Source organism: Periplaneta americana, chromosome 13 (genome assembly GCF_040183065.1).
Source record: "Periplaneta americana isolate PAMFEO1 chromosome 13, P.americana_PAMFEO1_priV1, whole genome shotgun sequence".
Classification (NCBI taxonomy): domain Eukaryota; kingdom Metazoa; phylum Arthropoda; class Insecta; order Blattodea; family Blattidae; genus Periplaneta; species Periplaneta americana.
Window position 1 is genome coordinate 121,105,945 of NC_091129.1, and position 21,002 is coordinate 121,126,946.

A 21,002-nucleotide genomic window follows, 5' to 3' on the forward strand; every position below is an offset into this window, starting at 1 on the left:
GTATGTAATCGTGAAAACTTCGTAACTAATTCAACAGTTCATAGCATAAATACACGTTAAAAAAATGACTTTCATACTCCATCGGCAAGTCTATCGTGCTATCAAAAAGGAGTGAGATATATGGCAGTAAAATTTTTTAATAGCCTCCCTATCGAAATAAAAAATGAAACTCAAAACATAAAATTATTTAGGGCCAAATTAAAGAAGTACGTAACTTCTCACACCTTCTATTCTGTAGGTGAATTCATGACATTTAATAACACTTCATGAAATTGATACTAAAACTATGTGTTATACTAGTAGATTATATTGTAAATCTCGTCTGTATATATTTCATCTAGACTGTGACTATAAATTAAGATTTTATAATAGTATTAAGTTTTTTGACTTGTTCCATATTCTAGCTGTAAGCATGTATGAATACCATGGAATGTTAATAAATACAATACAATACAACAGTGCTCTGTAGAGAGTAGTAGTATAAACATTGAAATATTGCTCCATATTAAAGTTATAAAATAATGCAAATCCTATCCTCAGTTTCCTAAAATATTATATGCAGAAAGTTACACTCTATTCTGCTGTAACTCTTACTTTGTATTCCATGTAAGAATATTTTACCTTCTGGAATGTCCACGATTATTTCAGCAGCCATCTGGTCTATGGAATGAGAGACATTTCTTTGCTTCTTCAGTTGCAGAATGGGTTCATTCAGTGTGCAAATTGAAGAAGAGGAATGGAACGAGCTTTCATTAGCCATTATACTTGTCAAACTCTGCTGTGGTGATACCAGGACTTCCTTGAGCTACAATAATGGTAATAGTAGTAGTAGTAGTAGTAGTAGTAGTAGTAATAATAATAATAATAATAATAATAATAGTAGTAGTAGTAGTAGTAGTAGTAGTAGTAGTAATAGTAGCAGTAATAATAATAATAATAATAATAATAATGCTTACAAATCTTGAACTTTATATATTGTCGCTGTGCCTCCACCAAAAGTAGCTTTGAAAATCAAGGGAATTAAAGAATGCAACGAACCTTTCTGTTAGACAAGGAGACCAACAGGGAATGGTAGATCTGGGCTCGGTCCAGAAGATCCACGTCATCACAATTTGACATGATGTTTTTCAACACCTCGCACAATTCTGTAACAAAATCTGAAGTTCGTTGGGAAAAAGAAATCTATTCTCTCCCTTTTAATTCATTCCAATTATGAAGTATAAAACCAAATACATAAATACACGCAACGGACAGCAAAGAATGTGGGATGGAAAGTTTCTGCCATTTTCCACAAGTTATTTTGATTTAAACTCTAGTTATAATGTATTTCATTAATCTACAGAAAGATTACATATTGAAGTATAATTTTAATGTAATACCCACCATGGAAAAACTCAACAGTGTCGTAGTTGCTCATAAGCTTGTAGCACAGGGACAGAATCTTGTGGCCGAGTGACCATGTGAGCAGTCCGCACACCTCCTCACACACCACGTACTTCATTAAGTAGTTCAGGATAGCCTGCAAACACACGAGTTATATGCAGAGAAATGTAAATCAAAGTCCTTATTTTAAAATACATTTTTATTTCAAAACTCTAAGTAGGACTTACAATACAGAAATCTCAGGATCAGGACAAAGATAAATCACCATGTGAAACAGCATCATGAAGACAACACATACTTTCTCAGTACAAATTAAAAAGGCAAATATGGTAACCCCAACACTAGGATTTGCGTGACATGAGATGTCTAATGTTGTTCCAGATTGAGGACTATTATAATGAATAGTGAAATATAGCGCATGCAATAGCGCAAGTTTTATTAGATTAAAAAAGGTATTTTGAAGCAATACAGTTTATGCATTATCAAAAGACAGCATTTCAAATTTCTCTAGAAACTGTTGTACTACTGCAGACATTGGAGAAAATTAGTTACAAGAATTAATATATTACATTTCCTTGGTTTTAGGTAAAATAAAGATGAACTAAAAGTGGGAAATTATGATTGTTTCCAGGAATAGGTTGCACTAATTCCAATACCTGTCACACATCGTGTAAGTGTACTCCATACATCAATTAATGGTGCCTTTGGAGGTTTATAATGAGATTCTAATTTTATTACTTACTTTTGTAGTAACTGACAATACTACGAAAGCGAACAATAATACAGTAGAATCTCGATTATTATTCTCTTGATTAACTGTTCTGCAGATTATCTGTCATCTAAAAGCGGAAGTTGATTTTTAACCAGTGCACAGCAATGACTTATAACAGTTCTTGTCTACTTTTTGAACTGTGCCTCTTACTGTATAATCACGTAATTCAGCCGCCACTGTAATTTTCGTTCGGTTTTGTCACACTTTCACTTCCTTTGGACTATCATAAAAAATTTCACTTCGCACCCACTTGCTAGAACATTTCTTAGTAATTACTGAATTTAGAATGGACATAAAAAACAAAATAGTTTTAAGAAAGTACAGAAAAAAATAACTGATTATTTAAAGCATCTTAAATGTCATCAGACAAATTTAAGCCTATAAATATTAATAATACGAATTATCAGTTTTTTTTATTAACCATTCACTATGTCCATTCTATTAAAATGGATAATCGACATTGTATTGTATTGTTTTATATTATTATTATATATTATGTATTATTTATATTTCAATCCTTAAAACTCATAGTAGTTTCCTAGAAAAGGTAACACAGATTAAATCTAAATTGAGCATTCCTAACACAAGAGAAAATTTACTTATAAGAGAAAATCCATTGGAATTATTGCAACCTATCTTCAGTTTGGAATTAACAGAGGAAATAAGTAAATCAGACACACCAAAAGAAATACAAAAACTTCTAACACTGGAAATGATCAATACTAGATACCCTACAGAAGAATGGCTACACATATATACTGATGGATCAACCACAGAAAACCTTACTGGAGCTGGAGTTACATGTACACATTTTTCCTTTTATCATTCTGTTGGCAGAGACACAACAAATTATGATGGCGAATTAGAGGCTATACACATTGCTCTCCGACAATTATTAAATCTTCCCTTAAATAAATATAACAAGACAGTAATTCTTTCAGATTCTAAAGCTGCAATTCAGGGAATATGTTCAAATGCTACAAAGAAGTCAACAAAAATAAGGGAATGCTACAAAATGTTGACACAACTCCAAAAAGTTAATAAGATTGTCCATCTCCAATACATTCCAGCACACTGTGGAGTCATGGGGAATGAAACCGCAGACACGCTTGCCAAGAAAGGCACAACAATAAAACAAAAGTCTAAATTTAATTTCTCATATTTCTCAATAAAACGCTTGATCACTACAAAATTTTCTCATTCATACCTACAAGAAATAGAATCAAATGCTAAAGACAAAAAATGGATTACACTACTTTCCAACCCAGATATAATCCCCCAGAGACCAAAGAAAACAGCAGTTGCAGCCTTCAGACTATTGACAAATCATGACTGTCTAGCAAGTCATCTCTACAGAATAGGTATCTCAGCTTCACCCATATGTGTCCTGTGTAACGATCCAGCAGAAATGAATGAAGACCACTTGAAGACCTGTGAAGCATTAAGATCAGAAGAAACTACAGTTCAAAAGTATTGGAAAGCACGACTGCTAATGGCTTCATTGCCAAATGCAAGGCACTAGACAACAACAACATATTATGAACATTCATCTACCAATAAATAACCTGGTCTTGATAAATGACTGCAAGGATCTGAAAAAGAGCTAATCATTTTGTTATGAAAAGCAACTGCAGATGATCCTGCAGTATTGCTGACTTTTAATTTGTAATGAGGGCAGAAAATATGATTGTATATTTCCAACATGTACAGAAAATTAACATTAAAAAAACATTATTCTCTTCTTTGCTCTATTTTTGTTTTGACAAGCTTTACACTAATTTTATCTGTACAGGCATCTTCAAACTCTAAAATTTTTTTCCTAAAAAAATTCAATTTGAAGGCAAAATTCTGTAAATAATAATTTTAGGCAAAAAAAAAAAATCATCTTCTTTGCTCTATTTCCGTTAATGACTAAGGGATACATTAATTTTGCAAAGTAATTCTTACTGTTATTTTTAAGCCTTAGAATCTTTGTTGTAATTAGTTTTCAATTCAAAATATAATTATATATGCATAAAATAATTTTTCTGACAATGATTTTGAAGGAGTACTATCTACACAATTTCATTAAATACTATGTAATACATAACATCATGTATATAAAAGTGGTTACAGCTTATTTTGCGTGAACTCTCACTATGTTATTTTTACAAATAAAAATCCATTACCTGTAATTTTGTAGTGAATATTATTACGGTATATTTAATGTGTATCATTAAAGACTGATTGAATTGACTCTCAAACAGAATATGAGCAAAACTAGTTTAATAGTGTATGTGAAATTGCTGTACCCAGACAGAGACAGAGTTCTTTAACATTCCTTACATGACAGCCATCATGTGAGTGTTGATATGAGCCACCTGGTCTCTCACCTTTGGTTGGCAGATGCTCAAGTCCTGAGTGATGGCCAAGAGAAACACGTCAAGCACGTAATGGAATGTAGCCAGTGTGGCTGAGCTGTCAGGCTGGGTGAAGGTCACCACAAGCATTGAGAGCAGTTGTGACGGCACAGGGGACACGGGCAGCGTGTCCTGCACAGTCTGGATGAAGTTCAGCACAAATGGGGTGAAGGACACATCATCTGTGGTCACAACCACCAGGATTCTGTGGAGTTAAAACAATTTCATAAGGCACTAAATAAAACACGACACAAATATAAATAAGTATATACAATTTTAAATTAAAATCTAACCTTTACATCTACCTCTGATTGAGGTTCTGGCTAATATGTACATCTATTATCAGGCAGTACATCTCACTTGACGATATGTGTCACAGGAAAAACAACTGTTTGTGTACATCTAAAGTCTGATTAGTGCAATATGTTACTAGTCAGCGATGTATGCAATGGAGGGGGAAAGGAACTGGCCATCCTACCCATTATCTCCTGGTTTAGTTACCTCATGAGTGATGCCTTATGATGTTCCAACCTGTCTTCGGACAGTTGACTAAATAACAATATCATCTTTACATCTGCTTCTATGAACTGGTACTGCAGAATCTACTAGGAGTCAGTACATTCAATTCAGAAATGGTTCAGAGTTCATTTCTCCAATGTTAAGTTTGACACTGTTCCACAGTATACAATTTAGTGAACAAATTTAGGAAGACGAGAAATGAAGATAGAAAAAATCTAAACAAGGGTGAAAAATATTAGCTGAGGAGACTTTGAATGACACTGGTTTTCGGCTGGAAAATTACCCTACCAAATTGTTCAGCATATCTTGCAACAAATTAGTGTTCTGGGTGGCTTTCCTTCTTTATTTATTTATCTTTCACAAACAGTGAAATGTCATACTTTGTTTCCATTTGTTTTATTTTCTCGAGTGTGTAATTCAATATACATAGTCTCAAACGCAGTTCATATAAACAATCTTATACTGTTTTTGTGATGAATGACATAGGATTAGTAACAGTGCAGAAGATCAATATGACAAATCTGAACATAAATCGTTGTCGAACTTCGCGGAAGCTTACAATATTGTTGAGAAAACGAAAGTCTTTTTCTACACACACAACATTGACAAGATAAACACAAACAATATTTTGAAAGTAGGAATGGTGCTGGTTTTCTTTTTCTTTTGAATTATAAAGTTAAAAAATAACCCATCAGTAAGTAGTCTATATGTTAGAAAAGAAAGTGAAATAGATACTGTAATACTATTTTCTATGCTCAAATGCTTTATGGGGCTAATTCTTTCATACTTTTTGTGTTGTTACGTTTTGTGTGCATTTTAATGTTTCTCCAAAACAATTATTTTCTCAGAATTGTTTTTTTTTTCTTTTAGTTCCTTAGGAAAGGACAAGTACAGGTTTCACTATATATATCTTTCAATTTTCGTTGGAGGTGTAAGACCTTACCTTGGTATTTCAGTACTCATGTGTGGAGTCATATGATCACATAAAAACGTATACAAAACTTTTATCAAGACAGCTTTCAACTTTATCGAAGATCCAAACTTCAACTGTTTCTGCAAGCTGGCCAAAGCATGAACAAGTAATTTTGAAGAATCTGAAAGAAAAAAAACGGATGAAATAGCATAAAAAAGACTTAAATCAGAGTTATTTCATTTCAATTCTGAGTTAAAATGAAGTATTGCCACACTGCCAGAAGAGAATAGGGATATCAAAACATTTTACTTTACAGTTGTCTATAAAACAGAAAAAAAGAAAGAGGGGAAGAAATGATAGGGAGAGGGAGAGGAAGAGAGGGGAGAAGGGAAAAGGGAGATTGGGTGAGAGGGGAAAGAGAGAGAAAAGGGAGAAAGAGAAGGGAATGAGAGATTCGTGAAGAGAGAGAGAGAGGGAGATGGTAAGAGAAAACGGAAGAGGATGAGAGAGAGGGGGGGAGAGGTCAGGGAGAGTGGAAATGAATTGTGACTCCCCTTCTTGAGCACTGTGCTTGTGATTTTTGGGCTTAGCAGATATATGAAAGAAGGTTTTCTTTATATATCCACGATTGTCTTTGATAATTTGATGTTAATTTTCCAAGTTAGTCTGCTCTTTCATTACCCATAAGATCTAATGGTCAAAGAGAGAAGTAAGATATACTTAGTCTTTCAAATGCGTCAAACCTCAAATCTCAATTATATGTAGACACAGAGTTCCAAGTGTGTTTATGTAACAGTGCGCGCATAATTTTCGTAATTTCAAATAGTCATAACTACACAAATAATTAATAATTGTGAAAATAAAACAATACGGGTCTCCTTATTTGATGTCTGGAATTCATGAAAAAAAATTCGACCATTTACGAGAAGGTCGTGTTTTATTGCTGTGCGATTTGATGTGGAATGACTCATGTGTATTAATTAGTCATGTTTGTTTCTTCAGAATTCGGGATGGAAAAATACGATGTGTTGCAATGAGTGAAATACCTTGTTTGCTTCTGAGAAGAGAACTGAGCAGTTTCAATTTCTTTAGGTGTGTTTCTGGACCATCGAAGGTACTAGGCAGAAGAAGCTGAGCATTCTGTATCTTGGCCATTTTCTCTGGTTGTCTCACGAGATAGTTGTTGAGCCAATCTAGGTAGAGGAGACGAATATGGGCGGACAGAGCAGGATGACTTGAGTTCAGGAGCAATTGCTGCAAAAACTGTATATGGTCCTTCTCTTGAAATAGTATCCTTCCCAAGTGTTTCTGCAATTAACATAAGAATACAGATCAGTGCTGCTCATCAGAGTGACTACTACCGCAGAGGAATCGGAGATTACGAATAAAGCTCTCCACCGGTGATGTCTGGTACTACTATAGGTGAAACAGGGGGCATACGGAGGGATGCGGTGGTTCAGAACGAAGCGACAGCTCAAGACGACCAGTGCGTACAGACTGACGGTAGTTGTGAGTAGAATAAAATGGCACCAAATCGGATATCCGTCGCATGGAAATTCTTTAATTTAGTTGAAGGTAATAATAAAGCCACACACTGTAAACTTTGTGGGCGAATTTACTCTAAGGGTGGTGGAACTTCGAATTTGTTAGACCATTTGAAGCGATCACACAATCGCGAACTTGATGAAAACAATTACGCAAAACATTTGATACAATTTCTTTTTAATTGTTTTAGTGCTATTGTTCCCAAAGGCTCACAGTCTAGGAAAAAGTCTTGAAATTTCTCTAAAACTTAACTTTCGAGAGAATAAAAAACATGAAATATTTACAAGACGACTTGAGTTATATTTTGCTGTTTAGACAACTTGAGTTATATTTTACTGTTTGGATTAAAATATTTCTGAATGAAACTAAAGAAACATGTGGTAATAATATAATTACAGTTATCCTTAAGTTGATGTCCACTCATATTTTTATTACAGAGCAAGAGTGGCGCGTTTTAGAAGAGACAGTTCAAATGCTGACATCCTTTAACATAATAATCACAATTCTGTCCGGTGAAAAATATAAATAAATTATGTTGGACAGTAAACTTTATCCCATTGATAGCCCACGTTTCTTTTGTTCCATTCTGAAGCTCCTTTAATATATTTTATGTTAACTAAACCGATTAGAATAATAACTGACAAACCCTGTTTGCAATTAAACGAGAGTTTCTAGGAGAATTAAAGTATAAATGCTTACATTACCTACTGAAAAGCTTTACTTCTGCGTTAGTTTTTCAGGTAGATTGAATGTTATTAATTTGATCAATGACATAAAACTACTATGTCTTTCCACATATACTGTGAATTTCAAAACTAGAAAAAAAATCTGTCAGCTAACGTAGCACTTTAAGCAACACAAAAAAAAGAGCCGAAAAAAGAGAGAGAGATTAATATAAAAGAGATAACAAACAACAACAAATTACAACTTATTTTAAAAGATATGCAGATACGATTAAAGCAATGCTCAGCGGAAAGTGTATGTCTGCGCCACAGCACATATACAAACTACCCGGCATCAATCGGAGGTAACCGGAGGTCTCCGATTGAAAGCACGCAAACAACCGCTCTGGAGAAAACCTAATCATAAGCAGCACTAATACAGATCAGTGTGAAAACACACACAAAAGAGACAAATGATAGAAATAATGACGAGTTCTAGACTTGTCAGAATTTAAATTTTGGTATAGATTCTCTCACTCTCCTGTCTTCTGAAGTTATTGAAACAAAAACCCGAACTGCAAATTATAAATTACAGAATATGACTACTTTGGTAAATGAATTTAGAGAGATATATGGATGAATAGATGGTTGGATATATGGGATGGATGGACGAATAAATGGATGTGAGAAAAGAAGGCCAGATAATTGGGAAAACGAATGAATTAAACCTTACAGACATTGTGTTACAGGTCCCCTAACTGTCCATTGTGCAACTCAAACCAAGAAACGGATTCGGAACATCTCAAAATCTGTGCTTCAGTGGCTGGTCATGATAATATCTTTGAAAAACATTGGAGTGCAAGAGGTCAAATGACTTCATTGTCAAATGCCTGGCATTAGAAAACAACAACAACATTGTGTTACAGTTGTAATGCTCACCTCAAGCAGGAGCACGATGTGAGCTGCCAGAGTGCTGTAAGTGCTGCAGAAATGCAACACCAGAGGCTTGAGCACGGGGGCAGAGGCCTGCAGATCGGGTCTATGCAGCATCATGTCCACGATTTGGAGACTGATCCACGCCACAGCCTCTGTAGAGCACAGAGGTAGTTGGTCCACCAGAAATGACACCATCTGCAGCAATATGAGGGAACTTCACACTATTATCATTATTAATACTGGTGTTAATAAAATTACAGTCTAAACAAAGTCTTATATTCTCTCTACCAGGACAGTGAGAAATATGTTTTTGCATGAAGCTAAATTTATGAAGACATGGTCATCATTCATATACAGTACATATTGAGAGCTTAACATGGAGCAACCATTTGAAATACATTTCTGAAAAAGCTCGTAAAAGATTCTCCCTTCTAAAAAGACTAGCAGGAAAGAAATGGGGATGCTCTAGGAATACTTTGAACACTACATACAAAATGTTTATACAGCCAGTGCTGACATACTGCGGAGAAATTTTAATTACTTCACCTTTCATAAACGACATAGAATATGTTCAAAACCAAGCTCTCAGACTCATTACTGGTGGAATCAAAACAACTCCAATAGATTCTATGAGATTCCTCACTAATATTAACAGCATCAAAATGACAATAGAAGAAAAAGCACTGATTCAATATGAAAAACTTATCAGACTACCAGGAAACAATTGGCATTCATACAGTCCTCTCTGTAGATTGAAAACTCAAAAAAGCTTCATATCCATTGTTCAAGAATTAAAACAGAAAATCAATATCCCGAATTTAAAAGAAAACTTACAAATTAAACCAAATCCTTTAACTCTATTAAATAAAGAATATAATCTAAATTTAACAGAAGAAATACTGAAATCGGAAGTAAACATTGAAATACTGAAACAATTGTCTTTAGAGACAATTAATATTAGGTACTCTCCACAAAACTGGCTTCATTTATACACCGACGGATCCTTGATCTCCAGAGAACAAGGTGCCGGTGCAGGTGTTACGTGCTGTCTCTTCTCATTTTATAGATCTCTTGGATATGGAACAACAAGTTTTGATGGTGAAATCATTGCTATAAGTGAATGTCTCAGGAATCTTCTATGCCACATCAATAAATTTAAGAATGCAGTTATACTGTCAGACTCCAAAGCAGCTATTCTATCAATAATCTCTAAACACACACTTTCATCTCAAACAACAGAAATAACTAAAATGCTCTCTCAATTAATATCACTCAATAAAAGAATTGTATTCCAATGGATACCATCCCATTGTGGAATCCTGGGAAACGAGAATGCGGATGCACTAGCAAAGAAGGGCAGCACTGCTACTTACAGACCTGTTACTAAATCTACGTATTACTCTGTGAAAAGATTTATTAAAATCTACAGACTTAGACTTCAACAAACAACATTTGATAACACAATCCCAAGGAAAAAAATGGAACTGTCTGCATCATAAGCCACAGTTAATTCCCGATTTACCACGAAAATCATCTGTAGCTGCATTTAGATTGGCAACAGGCCATGATTGTTTGGCCAAACACCTGCATAAAATTGGAATATATCAGTCCCCTAACTGCCCATTGTGCAACACAAACCAAGAAATGGATTCGGAACACCTCAAAATCTGTGCTTCAATGGCTGACCATGATAATATCTTTGAAAAATATTGGAGTGCAAGAGGTCAAATGACTTTATCGTCAAACGCCTGGCATTAGAAAACAACAACATATTCTTTCTACCAAGACAGTGAGAACATGAGTTTGCATGAAGCTAAATGGTCATCATTTATATACAGTCCATACTGAGAGCAGAAAACTTTGTCTGAAAAAGAAATCACTTGCTAGTCATTATTTTAAAGAGAACCTCAAATTCTGAAGAAAAATACAAGCTAACACAACTTGCTTACTTACAAATGGCTTTTAAAGAACCTGAGGTTCATTGCCGCCCTCACATAAGCTCACCATTGGTCCCTATCCTGAGCAAGATTAATCCAGTCCCTAGCATCATATTTCACCTCTCTCAAATCTATTTTAATATTATCCTCCCAGTTACCTTGCCTCAGGTCTTCCAACTTACACTCTATATGCATTTCTGCCCATCTCAAATGTCTGGATTTAATGTTTCTAATTATATTAGGTGAAGAACATAATGTATGCAGTTCTGCACTGTGTAACTTTCTCCATTCTCCTGTAACTTCATCCCTCTTAGCTCCAAATATTTTCCTAAGCACCTTATTCTCTAACACCCTTAACCTCTGTTCCTCTCTCAAAGTGGGAATTCAAGTTTTACGGCCATACCTGTAATATAGCCTACTGTTTTATATATTCTAACTTTCAGCTTTTTTGAGAGCAGACTGGATGACAAAAGCTTCTCAACGAAATAATAGCAGGCATTTCCCATATTTATTCTCGTTTGAGATAAGCTGCTGTCTGCCGGAGTTTACAGGATTCCGTGTTCGTGTGGGAAGGTCTACATCGGTACTACACAGCGGAGCGTCAGGACGAGACTGACAGAACATAATAGGAATTGCCGCCTGGGACAGATCGACAAATCGGCAGTGGCAGCACATGCCTATGAAGAGGGCGATCACAACATAAGATTCAATGACACGGACATCTTGAGCACGACGACGCACTTCTTCCCCCGTCTACACAGAGAAGCGATTGAAATATATAAACATAACAACAACTTTAATCGCAAGGAAGAAGGCGTAAAGCTAAACAAGTGTTGGTACCCGGTCCTAAACAGAACAGATAAGAAGCCACTACAACAAAAGGACGGAACCCAGAACGGGAGCAACGAACAAAGCGGCGCGGACCGCAGCGACAACATGCCTCGGCCCGCGAGTCGCACTATAAATACGCCCGCACAACCAGCCACACGATCAGTTGCCTCAGGTACGCCGAGAAGAGTCTTGCGACCTCGGATACCACTCCACTGAAGATGTCTGTCGCAGTTGCAGACGAAACGTCTGGTATAAAACCAACCAATAGATCACGGCCTCTCAGCCCGGAAAATGAATCTACATCTATAGACTCCGGCCGTGAAAGCCTACACTGCAAAATAAACAAAGCTGTCTACGACATCGAAATACAGGTCTTTGGCTCTGTTGTGGGACCATATTCTCCCTCACTATATTACTCAATTATAACTCCTAATGCAGATTTCACTATTACAACTTCCCTATTTTTTAAGTATTAAATGATAAGCTTATAGTATTAGAGAGCAGGCACATAACAAAATCATATCTCATCTTATCATTAAAAATGATTCTGAATATGTAAGAGATACCTCTTTCAACTCTGGGTATCCTATAACAGGAGAGTCAATTTCCTGTGGAATGAAACTCCCTTTCCATTGCGCATTGGGATATTTACCCCATCTGAAACAGACAGTACAGAAAGAATGAGTTAGGCTGCGTATAACAAAAAAGTACACAGAGTGATGTCTAATACAGATTATCAGTTGCAGATCAAATAGAATGAGAAATGTGCGGATGTCTGAACAAAAGATGACTACTGGTACATCAATATGGGTAATTGGAACTGTAATGCTTGAAAAGAAGATCGCAAAACAAAACACGAACGAGAGAAAAAATGAAGGCATAGAAAGAGAAAGACGAGGAGAAGGAGGAAAGGAAAAAGAAAAAAACTGACAGGGGATTTAAGAAAATCCCAATTATTTCGTGAAACGTCTATTTGTGAGCCCTAGTCATGATTCTACTAATTCTAAGTTGTATTAGAGAAAACACCGACACATGTTCCTTACTTTCATGCATAATTATCTAAAAAAAAAAAAAAAGCTCTGTACTGAATTAAAGGAAATGTCATTTTGGTTACGCTCAAAACTCGAGAAACTGCTCCAAATTTCTTTTATGAAGATGGGATATATGGAAAAGAAAACGAGGACATGGTACACATATATAATGTTTAGACATCAGTACAAGAATAACTAGTAAACAATTTACATGACCAATTATGAGACGACTCAGAATCTGTACGGAGATGTTAGATGATGGACGTAACTTTTAATTTACTTACAGAGAAGTCTCCTTCATGTTGGCAGCTACAGTATGCTTGATGACAAGGGCCAGCAGGGACATGTACTGCTGGTGAGCTACAGACGTCTCTGCCACAGCTGCCGTGTACATGTTGTCTACACAGTCCCTCAAGATTTTCTGCAACATGTCCCTAACTAGTAATCCTCCATTAACACATGTCCAACAGTAACAATACGACAGAAAAAAGGGGAATAAATTGTTTTGGCTTCATTCAGGACATGGTTCCAACAAAAAAAGGGGGGGGGGGAAAGGAAGGGATAATTATCATTGTTGCTCGTGCAAGTTCAGGGAAAACAGCCAGAGAAGAATAAAATTACAGCCAGAGAAGAATAAAATTCCTATAAATTCTTTTGCTATCAATGTGAAGGAATGTTTCTCTTCAATTGTGAAAGTTAAAAAAAATGCTAAATCCTATATATAAACAATTGACCAGCCTCATGGTCTAGTGGTCAGAGCTTCTGGCTATAGTTCATGAGGTCCTGGGTTCGATTCCCGGTTAGAGCACAGGAATTTTTCCTTAAACAGGATTATTCCTGTGTTCGTCCATGGTCTGGAATTTAGGTTAAGTTTAGATTTAAGACCTCTCCTGGCACCACATTATCGTAATCATCCTATCACATCATCGGGGTAATGTAACTCTGCCTTCCAGGTGCCCCAACCTCAGAAGTGGGTTACAATTAAGCCACAGCCAGGAGAGAAGACCCGAAATGGTGGCATTGGATAAAAATATATATATATATATATATATAAACAATAAAAAAGGTGTAATTTTTCTCCGCTAAACAATGTGTATCTAAAATCTGTCCGTGAATTCTGTAAACTTGAGAGCATAACATCACTCAGGGGAGGGTGGAGCCTGTTCCCTTCCCTTCCCCAAGCTAGCTAGCAAATGAGCGAGAGTTCACATAGCATTCCTCTTCCACGCCATTTCTTTCGTGCTCTGACTACCCATTAGACCAACCAGCTATGACTCTAGTTGCGCAGAAGTCTTGTTTTGTGCCTGGCACTCTACAGATTCCAAGGAAAGTGTAGAAATCTACTATAGCAGAAAAACCATTAATTTGGAAACACTGAATTAATTAGACACCTGAGACTGGCAATGCGCGTGCGTGTATGTCTATTAGGCACATGATTTAGTACCACATGGCACAGAACAGTTGCAATAGTATGTTTCAATTTGAAAACTACGCATTTCCAGCAACTTTCCCCTCTTACTTTCTGTACTAATAACGGAGTTTATGGTGCCGGACTTTTAAATCACCCTGTATTTAAATAATGCTCATATTAGTAATTACTTAAATTAATGGTCCAAGAACAGTCCCTATAGTAACAATATCGAATTTTGGTGAACATGAAAGAGTTATTCTATTTTATGAAAGTAATTACCACCATACATAAATTTCATCATCATCATCATCATCATCATCTGCTTAACAACCCAAAGCAGGCTACAGCCTCCCTCAAAACTGATTTCCTGACGTCCCTATCTCTGGCGACCTATCACCAATTCCTGATCACCAACCATTTCACATCCTCCTTGACCTCATCCAGCCATCTCAGTCGTCCACACCTGTGGAGTAATGGTCAACGCATCTGGCTGTGAAACCAGGTGGCCCGGGTTCGAATCCCGGTCGGGGCAAGTTACCTGGTTGAGGTTTTTTCCGGGGTTTTCCCTCAACCCAATATGAGCAAATGCTGGGTAACTTTCGGTGCTGGACCCCGGACCCATTTCACCGGCATTATCACCTTCATATCATTCAGATGCTAAATAACCTAGATGTTGATACAGCGTCGTAAAATAACCCAATAAAAAAAAAATCCATCTCAGTCTCGATCTCCCAACATTTCTTCTATTCTCCACTCTGCTTTCCATTATCCTCCTCACCATATCCTCTCTCTCCTTCCTCTGCACATGCCCAGCCCATCTTTGTCTTGCCACTCTAATATCCATAATAATGTCTGAGAAATCATATAGTTGGTAGAGTTCTCTGTTGTATCTTATTCGTCACTCTCCGTTTCCATAGATCTTCCTCAGAATCTTCCTTCCAAACACCCGAAGTTTAGCCATATCGCTCACAGACAATACCCATGTCTCTGCTCCATATGTCAGTACAGGTTTTATTAACGTCTTATAGAGTCTTACTTTCGTTTCTCTTGTGAGTATTTTGGATTTAAAATACTTTAGTAGCGTAAAGTAACATTTATTGGCACTCTGTATTATACATAAATTTAGATGTGGTAAATTATCAGATTTGCCCTTGAATACTTCATCAACCATTGCTTTAAAGTTGGACATGAGAAAAATGAACAATCTTCATGGAATTTAAGAGGCATATTGGTCCGAAAAATTAGCATATAAATTAAATAAGTATAATAAATCCTTCAATAACTGTCTATTTTAACCTAATGAGTAGTACAAAAAATTACATTAGGTCATTACACAATAAAAATAAGACTAGCACTTTCGCCAATTAAATGGCATCTTCAGGTCTAATTAGCATATGGTAGTGCTTTAAGCATAAAGACGTAGGTAAAATGCAATATAATAAAATATGATAAAATACATGATGTGAAATAATTACAACATTATGAATGACTGCACAAACAGAAAGCAATGTGATAATAACTTGAAAAAGGCGTGGTAGTTGTGGTAATTAAACCTCATATAGAGTCTAGATGTTAAAATACAGAATCTGTGCCTTGAGTAGAAGTCTGCAAAACATGTGTGCAGCTTATGAGTATAAAGATGACACGGTTAAAATGGGTAAAAAGTTGCAGCAGTCATCACGATGCAAAGAATGGTGGCGTGTTATGAATGAAATTTTGGAGCTGTAGGAAGAACCGATGTTACATAGCCAGTTGCGTGGTGCTAACAATGCAATAAGAAACTACAGCCAACTTGAAGACTATGACTGACTACAAAATATACAGAGATCTTGTATTAATATATTACATCCATTTTCAAATGTCTCACAAAAAGAACAACTGATGTGTTATTTTCTGAAATAAAGACATAAGTTTATCAAACCATATACTGCTATCTTTTCACTAATTTAAGAATCATGAAATTTATTTAAAGAATAAGAATACTCGTATATAATGCATGTTTCCCAATATCAACTGAGCAGGAGCGTTCAAAAATAACCAGAGACTACAACAGCTAATGACTATAAGTATGCAATTCTACTGAATACAAAGCTTACAGGGAAACAGAGTTCTATCTCCGTGAGACAACTTGCAGCAATGGAGCGAACATGGACATTGTTCAGGTTGTTAGTCTGTTTCACCAAGCCCAGGAGGAACTCCACGTGTTCTGTGAACAGCACAGTCAGCTCCTCTTCACTTATCTGCAAGGAAAACCCGTTTTTACTGTAGCACAATAAGTAAGATTTAAAATTTAGATAGTGTTCAACATGATATGAGAGTTTTAGAATTTAGTATCATACTGCAGATGCAAAAACATCCAGTTTTTCAGAGCTATGTAATGGCTCCAACATCAGGGAATGCAACACATAGGTTTCCTTTTCCTTGTCTTCTAAAATGATGGTGAAGCTGATAATTAATGTAACGCCGAAACTTTGGATGTTTCTGCATCTATGACATGTGCAAAAAGTGTATAATCTTCCAGCATGTAGCTGAACAAATGCACAAACTGTATTACATAAGAAAACATTTTACAATAAAATCGAGATAACAATAAATAAATATAAGTAAAGAAGGTAAGGAAAAAGAAATAATTAATAATAGAACAAAATAATAAAGAAAAAAGTACGAAATAATAAATAAATAAATAAAAACTGAAAATGGAAAAAGAAAGAAAGAAGGAAAAAAGAAAGAACCGCAAAATGAGTGGTAATTACACTACAAAAATAGCTTTTTTTTTTGTGCAAAACACATTATACAGAGTGTATTTAAATTGGTGTCCAATATTGGGGGGGGGGGGGGTGTATTTATAACGAACAAACAGGCCTACTTTAAAAAGTACATATAAACATGGGTCTAGAAACACTTAATTTTTGAGACAGAGATTTTAATGTTTGCAAATATCTTCTTTTTATCTTCCACCAGGTACCTGAAAGCTGTAAGCTTGTTGCAAGTCCATTCACTTCTGTTCTGGAGTATGATAACATCCTTCAATCGTAGCTGCGGCTTTCGTAAAGATCTTTTTTGTTGTTGTGGAATCCAGTCACATACACTTTTCACTTATCTTCAGTTCTTTATTCTGTTTATGTTCATTTCAGTTCATTCTTCTGTCACTAATGTTTCATTTCATTTAGTGTTCTGTTCAAGGGCAAACTCAGCTTTCTCCAATCTTTCCTATTTTCTGCCTCCCTTTTTGTTTCCCCATATGATCCATATCCTAATGTCGTCTATCATCTGATATCTTCTTCTACCCCGAACTCTTCTCCCGCTCATCATTTCTTCCAGTGCATCCTTCAGTAGGCAGTTTCTTCTCAGCCAGTGACCCAACCAATTCCTTTTCCCCTTCCTTATCAGTTTCAGTATCATTCTTTCTTCATCCACTCTTTCCAACACAGCTTAACTTCTTATTCTGTCTGTTCACTTCACACATTCCATTTTTCTCCAAATCCACATTTCAAACGCTTCTATTAAAGTTTGCAAATATCAAACAATCAATAAGCGAACTAATAGAACAAGTAATGCAATTAAACAAGATAAAGTTTAACAGAAACAAACAAAAACAATGTAAACACAAAACAGACCATTTTGTTACAGTGTTAAAACAGTCTCCTCCTGCCCAAATGAATCCTCTAAGCTTGTCTTCCATGATATGTCGTACAGTATACCTACTCTGATGAATACTCTTGAAGTGTTATATAGGCTATCTGATCACATACACTTTTAATACACTCTTGTAAAACGTTAATATCAGTCTTTACTATTACCACAGTCTAGTATATACAGTCACGAAGCTCAAAACGTAGTAAATATGCATACATTAGATAGTTGCTCACCACTAGGATCACTAATATCGCCTCATTACAGACAATGCAAAATATTGCCGGCACAGTCTATTGTTTCTAGCACCCTCAAAACTCAAGCTTCGTGACTGTATATAGTACACTGTGCTATTACCATGCTTATTTCGGAGATATACTGAGACATGTGAGGAAGAAACTACGCGTTTTTAGATCCATGTTTATATTAAGTTTTTTTCATCCTTGGTTGATAAGAATACTCTCCTAGACTACTTAACACAAATTTCAATACACTTTACATGCATAAACTTTCATCATACAAAGTAATTTATAAATTAAGTCAGGTGACTCACTTTTGTGATAACAAAAAATGTCTGTGTCCAAAGCAGGAAACTAAAAGTTCATCTCCTCTCATGGGTATGAAATTTTACAATTACAAAATAACTGCATAAAATACATACCGTACCTTCTCAAATGCTTGAAGCAGAACAGTTGTCATGGACACAAGACATTGGCCTTGAAGAAATGGAGTATTCTCTTTCGCACAATCTTGAAAAACATTCTTGAAAAAAAAAAAGAAAGTTGACATAAAATTGACAGAACCCTAATAAAGTAAACTTCAAAAACACTATTACATGGGCTTTTTTTTTACCCTGTGTTCAATTTCAAATGGAATCTGTTTCTTTGTGTCTATGAGGTCTTGAGTATGGAGTAAATTTAATCCTCATTTGTTTTCGTTGTATGTTAACAAACAAATCACACGCACATGCTATGTTAGAATGCTTTTGGTTAGTTTTTGGAAAATAAATCAATGTCACCAAAAAACATGTGCTGGACGTTCCCATTTGAAAATGAACACACAACATACATAATATTATTTCTACCAGAATCATGTTATACTTACTACTGAAATGTCAACAGAATTAGTTCTAACAAAAGTAAATTCTATTCTATAAATATGTAGACAATCAATATATTTTTCTACATAGATAACTTAATATCAGACGCACATTATTAACTTTATGAATTCTGAGAGTGGATTATTCTCACACCAGTATCTCTTTTGCTGGCAATTAAAGAGAAGGAATTTACACAGAAAGATCGTTGAACAGATGTTTCATTACACACTTTTCCCTTAATTTTCCTCCAGTGACAGTAAAGCAGAATTTGTTTGTGATGATTGTCAACTGTCTATCTACTGTGTTAAGGAAACCGCAGTAGGACAATTAAGGAAACAAATTTATGAGTTATTAACTCACCTTAAAGGTTGCAAATACAAGTTCGATGTCCGCAACACTGGAAACAAGAGATGCTGCTTCCAGTTCAATAAATATGGCAACATTTTCTTTTAAAACAAATTTGTCGCTGTCTTTTTCTTCAAGTAACACCTGTAAAAGAAAGATAATAGGGTGAAGATACTGAGACATACGTATAAAATTTTAGTAAATTCTCTGAGACTCTACTCCCAAGAAAACTCGCTTATTAAGTTACTGAAAAACAGTAGGCCCTATTCCTTAATTATGTTTTAAACAAGTTTTAAGAAGTAGGGCTAGGCTACTATTGAAGGGTTATTTAGCTTCTTTGTGGAGACATTCATTAAAATATTGGCGAGGGAGGATCCTTACAAATGTTTATGGGGGGAAAGCACAAATTGTATAGGCGACTCTCTATGTGGTATACGAAAGAATGACATAAGTAACGGTAACTACCAACTAAAGGCTAGCCAGATTCATTATGACAATGTAGCCTAAATACAAAAATTATTAAAAAAATGAGAAAAATGTAAAATGAAGCCATGCTTCCCTATAAAGACTATGCACTTAACTAATTGTAATGCAATGTGTTCATATAACCTAAATAAAATAGGTTAATGGAAGTATGTCAAAAGCCTAACCTTTGCATAGTCTACCTAGGAGTTCTGTAAAGAGACAAAATACCCTATGTTTGATTATATTATACCCTGAAACAAAACTTAATAATTCCTTTTGCCCTTCATTTGAAGATCTATATTTAATAAATAGGCTACATTTTGTACTAACCAATCAAGGTTACGGAATCGGTTTGGTAACTTTCAATAAACTAAAATGCCAACTGCTTACCTATACTTATTTTGTGAACACTAAGCTACATATTAATACAAAATACATGCTACTCACGACACCTTCCCATACAGTACAATATTCAAAATATTTATTAATGTTTTATAGTCTTATTCATAGACAAACATAACCTATATTTTTTTCAACACCAAAATAGTGTCAATGCGGTAATGCTGCCATTCGTACCATCGGTTCTTACAAATAAGTTTTGTTACCGATACTTACCTAAACAATTACTTAACAAATACAATGTACTACTTTACCTTCAGCAATTGATCTAATAAATTTGAATACGAATCTATATTCTCCGTAAGACATCCTAAACTTAACGATATAAGATTTGCATTCACACATGACAAATCTTCCACTCCTACTTCTGAAGTCATTTTCAAGATACGATCACAGTCACGAAGCTTGAGTTTTGAGGGTGCTAGAAACAATAGACTTTGGCGGTTCTATTTTGCATTGCCTGTAATGAGGCGATATTAGCGATCCTAGTGGTGAGCAACTATCTAATGTTTGCATATTTACTATATATATTGAGCTTCGCCACTGTATATACTAGACTGTGATACGATCAAGGCGGATTTCTTTCTCTCTCTTTATATGATGTCCACGTCACGTGGATCTACAATGGTCGAAGTTACACATTAGGACCTATTTGCCATTGTTCACAGAGACAAAACAAAACTACATAATCACATAAGTCAAATAAAAAACCTATACGTTTT

General features: G+C 35.5%; 1 protein-coding gene across 3 annotated transcripts in view; it reads right to left on the reverse strand.

Annotated features, from left to right (window-relative positions):
* The window catches only part of LOC138712325 (AP-5 complex subunit beta-1-like), a 34,729-nt gene extending 13,950 nt beyond the window's left edge, over positions 1-20,779 (reverse strand). The window contains exons 1-13 of one of the 3 annotated variants that reach the window (XM_069843967.1): positions 20,535-20,779; positions 19,432-19,560; positions 18,639-18,734; positions 16,436-16,579; positions 13,213-13,349; positions 12,464-12,554; positions 9,133-9,324; positions 7,033-7,294; positions 6,017-6,167; positions 4,528-4,759; positions 1,384-1,519; positions 1,039-1,157; positions 622-805 (exon numbers count right to left, since the gene is read on the reverse strand). In XM_069843967.1, the coding sequence (XP_069700068.1) occupies positions 622-805; positions 1,039-1,157; positions 1,384-1,519; positions 4,528-4,759; positions 6,017-6,167; positions 7,033-7,294; positions 9,133-9,324; positions 12,464-12,554; positions 13,213-13,349; positions 16,436-16,579; positions 18,639-18,734; positions 19,432-19,560; positions 20,535-20,657 (1,996 nt within the window). In that variant the 5' untranslated portion in view covers positions 20,658-20,779. The remainder of the gene's footprint in view (positions 1-621; positions 806-1,038; positions 1,158-1,383; positions 1,520-4,527; positions 4,760-6,016; positions 6,168-7,032; positions 7,295-9,132; positions 9,325-12,463; positions 12,555-13,212; positions 13,350-16,435; positions 16,580-18,638; positions 18,735-19,431; positions 19,561-20,534) is intronic. The other 2 variants (XM_069843965.1, XM_069843966.1) reach the window with 2 other exon arrangements.
* Positions 20,780-21,002: the final 223 nt, after the last annotated feature.